General features: G+C 41.0%; 1 protein-coding gene across 5 annotated transcripts in view; it reads right to left on the bottom strand.

Annotated features, from left to right (window-relative positions):
• Positions 1-14,668, bottom strand: part of Stk39 (serine/threonine kinase 39) — a 271,845-nt gene that overhangs the window by 155,156 nt on the left and 102,021 nt on the right. For all 5 annotated transcript variants that reach the window (XR_007834539.1, XR_007834540.1, XM_051184544.1 and 2 more), the window contains exons 6-10: positions 12,533-12,642; positions 12,109-12,210; positions 9,754-9,887; positions 2,467-2,515; positions 2,298-2,363 (exon numbers count right to left, since the gene is read on the bottom strand). Coding sequence is in view for 3 of the 5 variants with exons in the window: in XM_051184544.1 (XP_051040501.1) it covers positions 2,298-2,363; positions 2,467-2,515; positions 9,754-9,887; positions 12,109-12,210; positions 12,533-12,642 (461 nt within the window). In the remaining 2 variants the exon portion in view is untranslated. The remainder of the gene's footprint in view (positions 1-2,297; positions 2,364-2,466; positions 2,516-9,753; positions 9,888-12,108; positions 12,211-12,532; positions 12,643-14,668) is intronic.

Genomic DNA, 14,668 nt, shown 5'->3' with positions numbered 1-14,668 from the left:
ATAAAAAAAAAATCATGTTTAAAGGGGGTGGGGAACAGAGGAAGCCAGACTAGAGAGATGGCTCAGTAGTTAAGAGCACTGGCTGCTCTTCCAGAGGACCCAGGTTCAATTCTCAGCATCCACATGGTGGCACATCACCATCTGTAACTTCATTCAGTTCCAGGAGATCCGTCACCCTATTCTGGCCTCTACGGGCACCAGGTACATAGACTGTGCATAGATATACATGCAGGCTAAACACCAGTACACATAAAAATAATCATTTTATAAAAAAAAAATTTAAAACAGAGGAGGAGCCATGTACAGTGACCACTGCATGCCTATAATTCAAGAACTTGTAGCCGAGAGCAAGAGAATCATGAGGCTGAGGCCAGCCTGGGCTACACAGTGAAACTAGAAACGAAGGGTGAAAAATTAGTGGAAAAGGAAGGAGGGTTGAAGCGTTCCAGTGCTGCAGGGGAGCAAGGAGAGGCTCTGGAGATGAAGTCTACATTGCAGGGAGGAGGGGACATGCATTAACTCCAGCATACATAGACTGAGGGACAGGTGAGATGTGCAGCAAAGACAGAGAAGCGATGCAGAGCAAACAAATGGTCCCTTGCAGATGCTTCCTATAGAAAGAAGCCAGTGGCACTCTGACGTGTTTTTCTGGTTTTTTGTTGTTGTTGTTTTGTTTTGTTTTGTTTTGTTTTGAACCTGTGGATGGCATTCTGTGCATGTGATCAAAAGACCCTGGGCTAGACTCCAACAACACCCAAGGAACATATCCCAGCCCCTCTGTGTCTGCCATTAGAAGGCCTCGAGCTTGCCAGGCACTTCCAGATCCCTCTTTCACCTTACAGAAGCTTTGGCTTCTCTGTGCTGCCCCCTTCAGACCTGCAGCTAGAAAGACGCCTGAGATGCCGGTGTCTCTATAAAATGAATACAATAATAAAACCAGGGTCATAAAACCAGGATCAGTCACACTCTAGGAAAGGTCAGATACTTACAGGGGCAGCTGGGAGTACTCACTCATGTATAAGTGAACAGCCGCTTAGCACTATTCTACACCTCCAGCTAACTGCGTTTTTGGAAGAAGGTTTTTTGAAGTCAGAGCCTTGATGTTCAAGGTATGATGAGATATAGTGTTCAAAGTCCACCTGTCAGTTTCATGTATACAACATACATACAATTCTGGTTCCTATCAGCTCTCTCTCTACCAGTAAACAGGGAGGCAAGGAGGGAAATGTCCCTTTCTAAATCTGCAGGGCACGTATGCTTAATTACTAATATATGAGACTCTTTCAAAACCAAAGAACCAAAACAATAGCTGCAGCTCATTAGAATTCAGCTATATAATAATGAAATCCATAATAATGATAGACAGTCCACAGTAAATCGATACATATATAATTGCATGCCATTTTAAAAATCTACAGTCTAGAACTGTAAAAACCGTAAGTAATTAGCACTTAGTGAACATAAGGCGGACTGGAAGAGGATTATGGGTCTTTTATATCCCACAGATATTCAACAAACCTTTATGATTAAATTTGGGATTGGAAAAGAGTTCAGTCACTAAAGACTGGGGGCCTCTGTCTGCAACCACCAGCACCAATGTAAAAATAAATAAACAAACAAACAAACCCAGGTGCAGTGGACCACACCTGTAACTCTAGTATTGACTTGCACCAGGTTAAGGGCAAGACAAATGCCTCCCTGGAGCTCACTGGCCAACCGGCTCAGAAAAGTCAACTTCAGGTGCAGTGAGGGACCTTGTCTCAAAAACGAAAGAAAGAAAGAAAGAAAGAAAGGAAGGAAGGAAGGAAGGAAGGAAGGAAGGAAGGAAGGAAGGAAGGAAGAAAGAAAAGTGAACAGTGGAAAAGTGCAGAGAAAGTTAGGAAAGACACTTGCCATTGGCCTCCAGCCTCTACAAGCACATGAGCACAAATGAATATTACTCCACACATCACACAGACCAAACATGTCTTTAGTTCATCATTCCAAAGTAGGTTTGACATTCCCTCTTTTGTAATAAAAAAGGAAAGTCATAAAGCTATTTTGCTTTTCAATATTTAAACCTGCCAGCTTCACAGTCTCTAACCTGGGGGAGAGGGGTCGTTCTCTGAGAGCTCCATGCTGTTTTCACACCCAAACCTGCAACAGTAACCAGAAGACTCACTGCCACAGTCATGATGGCAGGATGATCTCTAAACTGCAGGCCAGAGTGTATGGGACCCTTTTTATTGTCTCTGTATGGTTTTCATTTCTGACTGGGGCTATGATCCTTCAGGGGGATGGAGGTAGGTGGAGCTTACCTTCTTGGCTCTTTGGGCTATGTCTGGGGTTCTTGTCAGCAGCTTCTCAATCAGGTACTCTCTATTCTGCAAAACAAATGACCCCAACAGTTTAACACCTACTCAGGGGCCCACAGATTCACAGCAATTTCAAAAGAGCAGATTGACTTGGGGGTTTTAAGCATGTTACCTTGGCTTTCTGGAAGAATTTGCATTTTAAAAGTTCTGCTGCTGTGGGCCTGAAAGATCAATAATAAATTAGAGTTGAAATAATCACCACATAATAAATATACTGCCTTGATGCTACAGCTTAACCTACCTAAGAGCAATTACAATTACGGAAGACTGACCTTGGAGCAAGCAAAACCAACAACCAAGTTAATCACAGGGAATAAAGCAGGGCCTGTTTTCTAGTTCTTTCTGCATACCTCTACTGCAAAAAAAAAAAAAAAAAAAAAAAAAAAAAAAAATGCAAAAGCTCTTGTGAGTTAATGTGTGACACAATCAGTTTTCCAGCCTCCATTCTTAAACTTCAGTGTGTCAACTTGGGAGCTTCTGAAGGCTAGCAGACCAACTTCGGTGAACTAAATTCCTGTGTTATTAAGAAGTCATACAAACTGCAATATAACCCCGTGGAAGGAACTACAGAGTCCTCTGTGTTCTGTGAATCCCAAGCTGCAGCAATTATTGGAAAGGGCCCACAAAGAGTTGCTGTGCTCCAGCTCTGTCTGAACAGTGTTGAAATTACTGCTTTAAGTGTATATGGACCACTGTTTTAAAAAAAAATTAAATGGCATGGTGATTAATAAAATGCAAATTCACTTACAAACATTTCTGGATATGTCTGCTTCCCTGTGGTACACTATAACTTGTTTCTCTATGCTATGTGTCCCATAAACTCAAAACTTAGGTTCAGAAGGCTCAAAGAGGTTTCACCATGCATCTGAATGCTGACAAGACTGCTTATAAAATTACACACACTTAGAAACATTTCAGATTGCAGATTTTAGACAGGGCTTATATAACTGGTAGAGTCTGTAAATACTCCAAAGTTCAGAAGGCTCTGAAATTCAAAATGTATTTTAGATCTGGCCTCCTTAGGCTGTGCTTTCACAGATGTTGCCATGTTCCTCACTACAGTACCACAGAGGCGGCAACTATTAGGCTAGTCCACTATTAGTGATGCTAAGTTTAACTGATTGGTCCCCAGGCTCCAAAGCTCGGCATTGCAAGGTCTGCTTTCCCCACTACAATTAGCCAGTGTCCTGTTGAGCGATGTCTTGGCACTGTATGGATATCCTGTTGCTGAAAAACTTCCCCTGTGTTTTACCATCTTGGACTTAAATATTTCATGGGAGGTAACTGAACACTGATTTCCTACTTTTAGCATTCCTTCTACATTCAACTGACAATCATACGAATAGATTCTTTTGTCAATAATTCCTTAATTAAAAATCCATTTCGCTTCAGCTTTCCCTATTTGTATTTGTAAAAGAGGGAGAATAAGGGGGGAAAGCTGCCCTAACACTCATCCATACAAGCTGAAGATGGAGGTCAAGGGAAGAGCACTTGCGGGACATCCAAAGGGTAAGTTGTACATTAAGAAAATGAATGGGAGGAAGGAGGGAAGAAGAAGGTGGGGCAGAGCAAGGTTAGGCTGTAAGATAATCTGCTAGAGGACGAGTTCCTCATCTTCCTAGAGGAAAAAGCAAGAAAGATGGGGGACATGTTCTAGATCAAAATATACTTAAAATATAAAGCCAAACACAGTTCACTGTCCTTGAGTGTACACTGGGTTTGAAAGAGAGTAGGAAAAATTACAAAAGACATTTAGATGAAAAGATGTGGATTCCTTCCAGACTAATGTGGTTTGATCACGCCAGACCGCCTGAAACAGAGTACAAGCTGATCCTACATTCCAAACAGCTGGACAAAACAGCCCTACAGACTACAGCTAGGATATCTGAATCTTCTTCGAATCCCCCAAGACAGCGCCCCTTACCAGCAGGAAGTAGTTTGGAAAGAACGACGCCCAAATTCCCAAATATTGTGTATAAATGTTTGTTTTCATTTAATTGGACTTTGTTATATAAAATTAAATAAAAAAAAATAAAAATAAATAAAAAAAAGACATTTAGAAATAGAGCTGTGAATTCACTACAGGGAAAAACTGCTCATTCTAAGTGTGGGAAAACCTCATCATTATATAGAAGCGTGATCTCATTGAAGAGAAACATGAAGTGTCTGCTTCTTTCAAATAATTTAGTAATTAAAATGTGCACGTACAAAGAATGGGGAATGCTAACAATGATGGAGTCGGTGAGATTGACGCTACTGCTCACATTTTCTGTTGGTTTTTAAATTTTTATAATGGCACATCGGAAGGGAGAAACAAACATCACGGGAAATTACTAACCTCAAAGGCTAGCAAAAGTACACAGAGGAGAAGTATACTGGGGTGAGGGTACAAGTTTAGACATTGTCTTTGTGCCTGAAAATGACAGGGTGTTACTGCTACAGGACTGAGAGGCTTCACCAAGATGCCCAGAGTCCACACTCCAGGAGAATTTGGAAACGTCAGCAAGCACAGAGCCATAAACTGTATTTCTGTTCAAGGAAGATTTGTATTCTAATTGTTACCACTTCAAATTTTTAAAAGGTAAGCTATAGGTACCTCTCAAATAAGCCTGAGTCATGCATCCACTACAACAGTTGATAATTGATAACTGCTTTGAGTAAATAAGGGTCTACATGACAGAAGGGCCATATCCCTTGGTAAATTCATTAAATGCATGAGTTTACATCTTGTTTACAAACCAAAGAACTTGGAGATGAAAAGGGACCTAGCCATTTTACATGATGCATTAGTTACTATTTTGCCTGTGTTACTTATCCTCAGAGGAACAGTTTCTTGAAGAGCAACTAAATCAAGCTCCATTATTCCAAATCCCCCCAAATCACATGAGGCTGTCTCCATTACCCTTACACACTTTTTTTTTTTAACCTTCAACCATAATGGGGTCCTCACCTGTCTCTTGTCTGCTCACGACAAAGTATACCATGCTTTTCTTGAAAATGTCTCATAACCAACTAGTCCACCTCACTCAAAAGTCAAGAAACAATCTAGATGTCAACATCTTCGGGATCTCTCTCCAGCACCTATGAGTAGAATTCATTGCTCGGAACTTGGTGCTCAGGAACTTTACTTTCAACTCTCCTGTATATATCTCAATCTATGATCCCTCGCCAGAAGCTCCACTTTATCATGTTATGAGCCCTTCTGAGGCAAAGAGCCTGTAGATTTCATTTTTATATTCCCAATGCCCGGCACAGAACAGCAAACTACTATAGCTCAATTTCACACCCCAGCATGAAGTGAAAGCAATGCTGGTAGGCATCTGAGCCAGGACTGTAACTCCTGCCGGCTAAGTTTAGCCAGCACTGAAGCATCTGCTAGGCACAGTGAGGAAAAGAGGGAAATGCAGTAAAAAAAAAAAAAAAAAAAAAAAAACAAGGCTCATACTAGCAAAACAAAGAGCGCAGACAGCACAGGTGTCCCCAAATGATTTTCCCTTTTCTCAGTAAGCCCTCATTCTCCTTCTGCATGCCAAGGGTCAAATGTTAAACCAAGGTAGACAGAAGGCTGTGGAATGCTGGACTGACCTTGAGAAACAGGACTGGAAAAAAATTCTTTCCCTTCCTGAGAAAGGTCATTTCTATGGCAACGAAGAAAAAAAAAAAAAAAAAGTAAGGGGAAAGCATATTGCAAAGAAAAACCTTTCTCCCCACTTCTCTCCACCCTATCCTTCATCACAAAGAAACCAGGAGATAAGGGAGAAAATGGCTTTAAAAGCCCGCATTCTTTTTTAGGTTTTTGTTAGGTTGTGTGTGTGTGTGTTTGTGTGTTTGGGGCATTGTTTTGGTTTTAATAGGCAAGATTGTTAAGTTTCAAGCCATTCAACAGCAGGTCACTGGGTCTTTTTGTTACTAAAGTCAGATCAAGTATTCATAGCTTGGGGTAAATCCAACCTGTGCCAAGCTACCTCCATGGGAAAGAAGGGGTTAGGGGAACTAGGAGAAATGAGGAAGAATGAAAGAAAGTATGAGACAAGCAGAGGTACCTGGTGCCCATCTGGTCTTAGGTGTGCATGCAACAGAAACTATCACTATATGCTTGCTTACTGTTGAGCCATCGACCCTGACTGCCTTTACTGAGTTCTACTGGCACAGGGGATCTTCCCGGCCACTGCTCACATGGCTGCTAACCACCACCCAGCAATGTAACAGGTAATATAAATAGAAATGCTGTTTCACAAGAAAAGCTAAAGTGCTACCAGCACCTGAAATAGTCCAGACCATGAATGATGCCAGAATTCAAAATCCTTAAAAACTATGCATATTCTGCAAGTACCAACATTCTCAGAAGAAAATCTCTCAATGGATTCATCTGATACACAGTACATACGATGGGGATAGGCCAAAGTCCACTGAGACTTAAAATGAACTTCAAAGGATTCATGATGATATCTCTAACAATATTCTTTAATAAATTCTAGCAGCTTACTGACCTCAGGCAGAACTTCTGTGCACAGCCCTCCCTCCCTTGGCAAAGCAATATTCCAGCCTAACTCACCGCTGCCATATTCATCTACACAACACCCACCTGCTTCATCCTCGAAGTAAATGTTTGCTCTTCTTATAGGTTGCCGTCATTGGGAAATATATAATCTAAAAGATCAGGGCTCCTTTTATCAGGCAAGAGCAAGACATTCTGCTATGCAAAGGCAAGCAATCCTGCCTGAGCTAATGCGAAACACAAACCTCCATGGGGCCTGGGGCTCCCACAGCTCAGGTCCATGTCACAAGGAAAGTACAGAGCCTGGCATGGGAGCACAGGAGTGAATCTGTCCTGATTATTCTGCCACGGTGTGTGTCACTGGTTGCTCAAACCTCTTAGTAATGCAGGGATGGGGCTTTGGTTTCTACTGACGGTACTGACATTACAGGGAGATGAGATACATGCAGACTGTACACATCCACAAAGGTTATCAAAGTTTTCCTTCGACTCCTTAGCCCACTTGAATCTGGTTTCTGTTCTCGAAATTCTCTTCAGGGGATGTAAAGCACCTCCAAACTGCAAGCTCCCATGAGTCTCCAGATATAGAGATGAGTGTACAAGTCCTTCTAAAGTTATGAATTTGGTGTGCACGTCAACGAAAGTATACAGGGTAATCGTGCTGAAAAAGCAACTAGATGCTGCATGAGCACATTGTAATGGGTGTGTAAAACCACAGAAAGCCTCCCTGGCAGGGTGGAGGCAAATGATGAACAGCAGGCTCTATTTCTCAAGCAGGCTGTCTGACTCTGCTGTCTGCTCTAGTACCATTTCACGCATGCTCAGAGCAGTCCTTTGCAGTGGGTATTGCTAGACCCATTATACAGACAAAGAAATGAAGTCCTGAAAATGAGGATAAAATAGAGCTAGGAATCCCATCCGGTATCGAAAAACAACAGAAAGAGAAGGGAAAGGAAAAAATAATAATAACAGCAATAGTAGAAAGTCTCAAACAGTGTGAACAGAGCAGAAGGGCAGATGGGAGGAAAACTGCTGGGCAGCGGTCATTACTCCAGAAGTCATGAGCATAGACGCTTATTTGTATATTTCATACTGAACGTGCTTTAATTACGTGTTATATAAAAGTAAATTCAACAGTGTACTTTTCCCCTGTCCTCACAGTCCACGGTGAGTTTCTATGTGTTTGTTTATTCTTTCCTCCAAACTCCTCACATGTGTCTTCAATGTCCATGTCTTTTCATTAGAAGGAAGAGCCGCAGGATATCACAAGGATAAGGTTATAGGGAAAGCACCCAGAAGGCCTGCAACTATTCATGCTGAACAATGGGGAGGGAGTGCTGTGGCGGAAAGGCTTCATGCACATATGAATGTACAAGTGTGTGGCTTGCCTTCTCAAGGACCTGTCTCTCCATTTCCCTCCTGATCATGTCCCACAGACATACATAGAGGGAATCTGGTATCTGAGCTCTCAGTGAATAAAGCTTGGGAAAGTCTTTAAGTTTATTAAGAAACAAAAAAATGGCCTGTTAAATATATTTCACATAAATCTAAATTATGTGCACAAACCTATCACTAATAGCACTAACAACTCTCCCCTAAGGCACGGGTTTCTGAGTTGTGTGACATTATACATCACAGCCACTAGGTGGCTCTCAACTTGTTCCAGAATCCCAAAGGTTGTCAGTAAAGTCCCACAACTAACCAGAAACTCAAAGCTAACTCTCACCAGGTATGGAGGCTGTACCAGTTCTCTGTAATGGCAAATTCTGCCTTGTGGTAATGATACCAAATACAAGGAGAGGACGGGCAGATGCTGAAGATCAAAATTAAAATCTAATAGCATTCTCACCAGGAGGAGGGTGGAAAAGTAACCCCAGGGAAAGATCAAGTAACAGATGGAAGAAAAATAATCTCTATAAATCAAATGTAAGGACAAGAGAAATGTCAAGCAGAAACAGTCTGTGGATATTATTTGCAAGAAATAATTTAAAGATTTGCAATAGCAAATAGTCACAAAATATCACAAAAACTGTACTTAAGCCAAAGAAGCATGGCCTAACTCACAGTAATACTACAGAATATTTTAAAAGCTTAATAACTTGCATAACGAGTTTATGACTAGCATACAGCAATGCCTTCTAACAAGGGGGTCCATCCCCGAATGGAAGACTTCCTAGAGAAAAGTTATTATTATTTTTTTCTTTTTCTTTAAGCTAAGTAGAAAAGAAGAGGCTTGGGTGAACTAGGATAGACAGAGGACTTTCCAGGTCTGTTGGTGAAATGGCACACACAGCCACATCCCTACAAGGAGCAAGGCTTGTCTGTGAATTGCACGACTGAAATTCTCCTTTAAGTGATAAAGGACTCCAGGTTCCACTGTTGAAGTTGGGGGTATTTCAAAGTCCCAGGATAAAAAAGGAAGAAAGAGATTCAATTCAGGACAGTAACATAAGAATATAGAGGAAACATTAAGTTAATTTAAAGCCATTTGCATTAAACCTCCTCCCCCCCCTTTAGCTCCCTCATACCCTCCCCCTCGACAATCTTTTAAACAGCCCACACAACTTGTTCTGCAACTAAAGGAAACACTAACTGGTTCAGACTGGAGCTAGCCGGATGTTCCTGAGAGGTCAGCTCAACCTACAGAGTGCAGGGTATCGGTCCAGTTTCCACACTGCTGACAATGCCTCCTGATTTCTGCTTTGTGCCTACACCTAGCAATCAAGATCAATTCTTCCTCCTCCCTTCCTTGTCCTACAATGGCCTCCCTCCCCCCACAGACTCTGTTTTCCACTAACAAAAACCAGGGGGCAGAACAAGGCATCCTTTTCAAATCCAAAAGCACTGTTTCATCAGGACTCAAACCCAGGTCTTTAGGTCCCAAACTCAATACCTACATACCTTTTGGAAGGGTCTTTCTGAAGACACAGTGAAAGTAACTTTCTGAAGGACTTCCCATATTTTTTCATCATTTCTTTATCCTCTACTCCAGTTTCTAAAGTGGGCGGGTCATTTTGCAAAGTCAACATTAGCACCTGCAGCCAAAAGAAAGGTGGAGACAGTCTCTGTTGAATGTGAGCAACAATGGGATTTTTAGTTTTTTCTTTCACAAAAGCATCAAAGTCTTTCAAAGTCTTTCCTTGGCTGGGTTACCAACATGCTTTTCCCATAATTAATGGTCGGAAACTTGAGGACTGAAAGGATCCATTTTTCTTTGCAAGTCTGACCACAGCCTCTCTTAACCTTGGTTATTCTCATGGACAGAACTCAGAAGATTTGCTCTTCGTATTAAGAATGGTCTCCCAAAGTCAGAGGGAAAGAATTTTCTGGGAAGTAGCTCTCACAGGACCTCAGGGAACACTTGCTTCAGCACAGGCTGGTTGGGAAAGAGTGCTGGTTCGGAGAGGAAAGGACATTCAAGTGTGAAGGCCATTCATAAGTACAGAACCCGCTGTACTCAGGGTTCCTGCAACATATTAGCAGCCCTAAAAATAAATCCACAGCATCCCAGGAGGCAACGTGATTTTCTCTTAAAGAGAAAACAAAATGAGAAACCTGCTGAAGGGGCTTGGTTAAAAAACGAAGAAGAAGGAGAAAGAAAGAAAGAAAGAAAGGAAGGAAGGAAGGAAGGAAGGAAGAAAAAGAAAAGAAAGGAAGAATAAGATACCTATGGCCATGATATAATTATGAGGCACAAAAACTACGATCATATCAAAAGCTGTGCTATGTGGCAGGGGACAAAACAAACTACAGCCTCAGGTCAAAAGGAAATAATTCAACTCTTTCACACTAGGACAATCATTTACTGCAAAAGTAAGTGGAGTGAGTACATAGCATACTATTGGCCTGCAAAATGAATAGACTTCCCTAGTGCATAAATCAGCCCTAATTTATGCAAATTCTATATATGCCAGGACTCCTTTCAAGCACTTGAGACACATGAATAGATGAATGATAAAAGTAACTGTTGTTGCCAAGAAGAGGATGTGGGCTACTGGGGACTCCTGAGAAGGTCTTGGTGGACTTCAAGCTGGGGTTAACACGTGCCTCTTGAGAATCAGGGGGAAAAGTAAGTGGAGATAGGAAGGTAAAGAAACAAATAGTAAAAATAAAAGTAAAAAGACAGGTAAAGGACAAAGTTCTCTGACTCTAGTATCTTTTCCATAAAATCTGTGGTTTACACTTCAGTGTCAAAGGTCCTACTAAAAACAATCTTAGAGATAAAAGAGATGTGAGTATATGCATTAGGTATATCATTGACATCTCAACTGTATTTATTAAACATTTATATAGAAATAGAATAGGGCAGGGGTATGGTCAGAACAAGTGACATCCTGGGCATAATCACCAAAAGTAATTTGAAAAAAAAATCCCAAATTAACATCACTAAAACATTAGCAGAGATTATTTGTGGCTGGTGAAATCGTGGGTGATTATTCTCCCTTGCTATTCTTATTTATACTTCCAAGTTCTCTACAATAAGAAAGTGCATTTGGGAGGCAGAGGTTGGAAAACAACCAGGGCATCAAACCAAAACCTCACATTTCCTAAGCATTTCCTAAGCTCTACCCTTTGCCCACTGTTTAAAACAGTGTAACTAGGGGACCTTTATGTCATCAGATTTTAATTCCTTTAAAATTTTCTAAAACTTAAAGTATGAAGAATAAAACAAGCATAGAGTTTTGATGAAATATCTCCCTAACTTCCACTAAACAATTGCAGCCTCAAAACAAAATCCGACTGGGGGAATTAAAAATGCTGCGACCCCTCTCAAGAGGCAGAGCAGATAGAATAATAACAGAAACCTGAAAATAGTACCCAAAGTATATGCTGCTTCAAAACACTGTGAGTCACTCACATCAGATGAGCCACAACACGGCACTGTGCACACAGGCTATAACGGTACAGATTATCTTTATTTAAAAAAGAAGAAACGCAGGCTGAAATCCATCAGCAAATAAGGCAGCCCTCTAGTACATTTCTTAACTGTATTGGGAGACCTGAGGCTGCCCTGCTCTTTCAGGGTCAGAAGTCAGAGCTATGGATCTGTTCAACTCTGCACTGAGTCGCAAAGCAGGGCATGGCATTATCTCTGTTAATTCGGGGCATGAGAACATGAGTCAGCCTTCAGCTTGGCTGCATTCCTCCGCTAACTCCCACAAGTCTAAGAGGAAAATAAGCATGTTCAGGAGAACCAAAGAATCCATGCACCCCCATCACAGTTCCAACCCGACAAGTCACCCCCGAGGTCATTACTTTCATTGGAGGGTATTTGTGATAGGGCGCTGCTCCGGTTGCTAATTCAATGGCAGTTATTCCAAAACTCCACATGTCAGCCTTGAAGTCATAGCCTCTCACCTAAGAGAGAGATAAAGAAAGAGCACTCACAATGATGCCTCAGGCCTGTGGCACATCATTACACCAGTTATTATGTCAGATATCCAAAGCTAAACATAGAAAAATGTCAACGTAATTTGCTAAGGGCTCTCCAGCAACCTGGAATTGAAATCTAAGTTGTATGATACACTCTGCTGTGATGATAGACTGAAATGAATGTTACAACTACAGCACATCAGACATGTGTTAATGTCAAATTAATTAGACTGCTATGTACACATATCAATGATAAGTTTCACTGTAATACAACGATTAAGTTAAGGTAATTTTTTTTTTTTTTTACCTGTTCCATGACTTCAGGGGCCATCCAGCATGGGGTACCAACAAATGTTTTTCTGACTTTATTCCGTGTAACATCACCCCCTGTTGCTAAGAATGCACTTACCCCAAAATCTGCAAAGAAACAAAAAAAAAAATTCAGCCTTATTTAATGTTCTATGTGGCTTATAAATTCTGATCTTAAGCTCATCTTTGCTGGGCCCTGGGATGGTGATGAATAACTTCAAACATGTCCATGGAGCTTTCTCAGAAATAAGTCATCTTCTATCATCTATGCTGCAGAAATGCTATTAAAGGTAATGGGCCAGCAAATTCATCAAAGCATATGATGCCTTCTACTAAAAAGGTACCAAAAGTTACCATTATTTTTAAAAATACAATACCAATGAAAGCACCAAGACATTTCAAAAGCCCTAGGTATAAAATGCTTTAGCCTTTATCAAGTTCTCTTTTTCTTAATCACTATCAAGAACACAACTGGAGTAAGTAAGAGTAGAATGCAGTATATACTTATTTTTCTATTTTTGTTGTAATTTTCTAGTCCATTTAATTCTAAATTATCAATGTTCAAAAAGTCAATTTTTTCAAAGAAAAAAAAAATGGGTTCATTCCATATCACCATGTCCTGGACTAAGCAGTATATACTAATACCTTGGCCAAAACCAACAAGCCTAGTTTTATCCTCATATAACTACCACACAAAGGAAAAGCTGGGTCAGCAAAGACTGAGTCCCCACCCCTCCCATCCCCCACTCCCTCCATCCCGGGGCCAAAGTCTGCTCCTGTATAATATTCCTAAGTACAGACAGAATGGTATGCAGAATTAAAATAATCTCTCCCTTTGTATCATTTATTTGTGTGTGTATGTGTACACGAGTGCATGTGCCTTTGTACGTTCATGCGCGTGCAGGAGTGTATCCACGTAGGCATGGTGTACCTGTGGAGGTCAGAGGATGATTTTTAGGAGTTGGTTCTCTCCCGCCTCTGTCCTGAGGTGTCTGTCTCTCTTGCCGTGTCTGCAGTGCTGGATACTACAGGCGAGCTGACTCACAAGCGTGCAGGTGTTTGTCCACCACCCACCTGGCCATTGGCTCTGGCATTACAGAAGCACCCTAGCCTATGAGGCTCTTTTACATAAGTTCTGGGATGAGACTCAGATCCTTCAGTCTGGTGCAGCAAGCACTTTTACCCAATGAGCCATCTCACTGGCCACAAACTTAATAATCTCCCTAATCCTCACCATACATTACAAATTTGGTATGTGAGATTAACTTGGTATACTATACATGCATACAGACAAATGTGCAAAAGTAACTTCTGTGGTGGACAGCAGTGAACATGTGCTTATTAATGCATGCATCCTCAAGTATATTTTTGCATGAAGAGTAAGAGTAGTTTATAAATTAAAAGTAGTTTATAAATTAAAAAACCAAATTATTCTGGTATATAATACTTGTTGCTAACAGCCACATCAAGGATCCCTGAAGAGTGAAATGGTGGACAGAAAGGTCATGGTGCAGTGATGTGTGCTTTTAATCCCAACCCTTAGGAGGCAAGGGTCATCCAAAGGTACATAAGTCCCAGGTCATCCAGGGCTACATAGAAAGACTTTGTGTGCCCAAATACGGGGGTAGCCAACACATAACACAAGGCAGGATACTGTGATATAATTCTCCTTTGCTGGTCTCCTTTGTTGACTGTTAGGATGCAAGCAATTACAAAGAACATCCTCAAGAAAAACCTACACCAAAAGCACAGTGTGGGGGGGGGTTGTTTGCTTTAGATCTGTAGGGCCATTATGCATGGTAACTAGACTTGTAACTAGTCTGGTAAGTGGAAATATGTTGACTTTATTCACAGTTAAACATACTCAGTTTCCAACAGGACATCAGTTACAAGTAAATGAAATGAAAATTGAAAAGTGCCATGTTAACACTGAACAATCGTTGTATTTAAAAATGCCATACAATTTAATTTGCATGTAGGGATCCTACTCTGAAATTCTTTGAAGGACTACATGCAGAAACTCACTGAAGAGTCAAGTGAACCGTCAAATGCCTACTACCCATGGCTAGAGAATGTGACTATTATAAGGCTTTTAAAAATATAAATTTCTATTTGATTCATATTTCCCAAATGA

This window comes from Phodopus roborovskii, unplaced genomic scaffold, assembly GCF_943737965.1.
Source record: "Phodopus roborovskii unplaced genomic scaffold, PHOROB, whole genome shotgun sequence".
Classification (NCBI taxonomy): domain Eukaryota; kingdom Metazoa; phylum Chordata; class Mammalia; order Rodentia; family Cricetidae; genus Phodopus; species Phodopus roborovskii.
The sequence above is the reverse complement of the archived record's forward strand: the minus strand, read 5'-3'. Positions and strand labels throughout refer to the sequence as shown.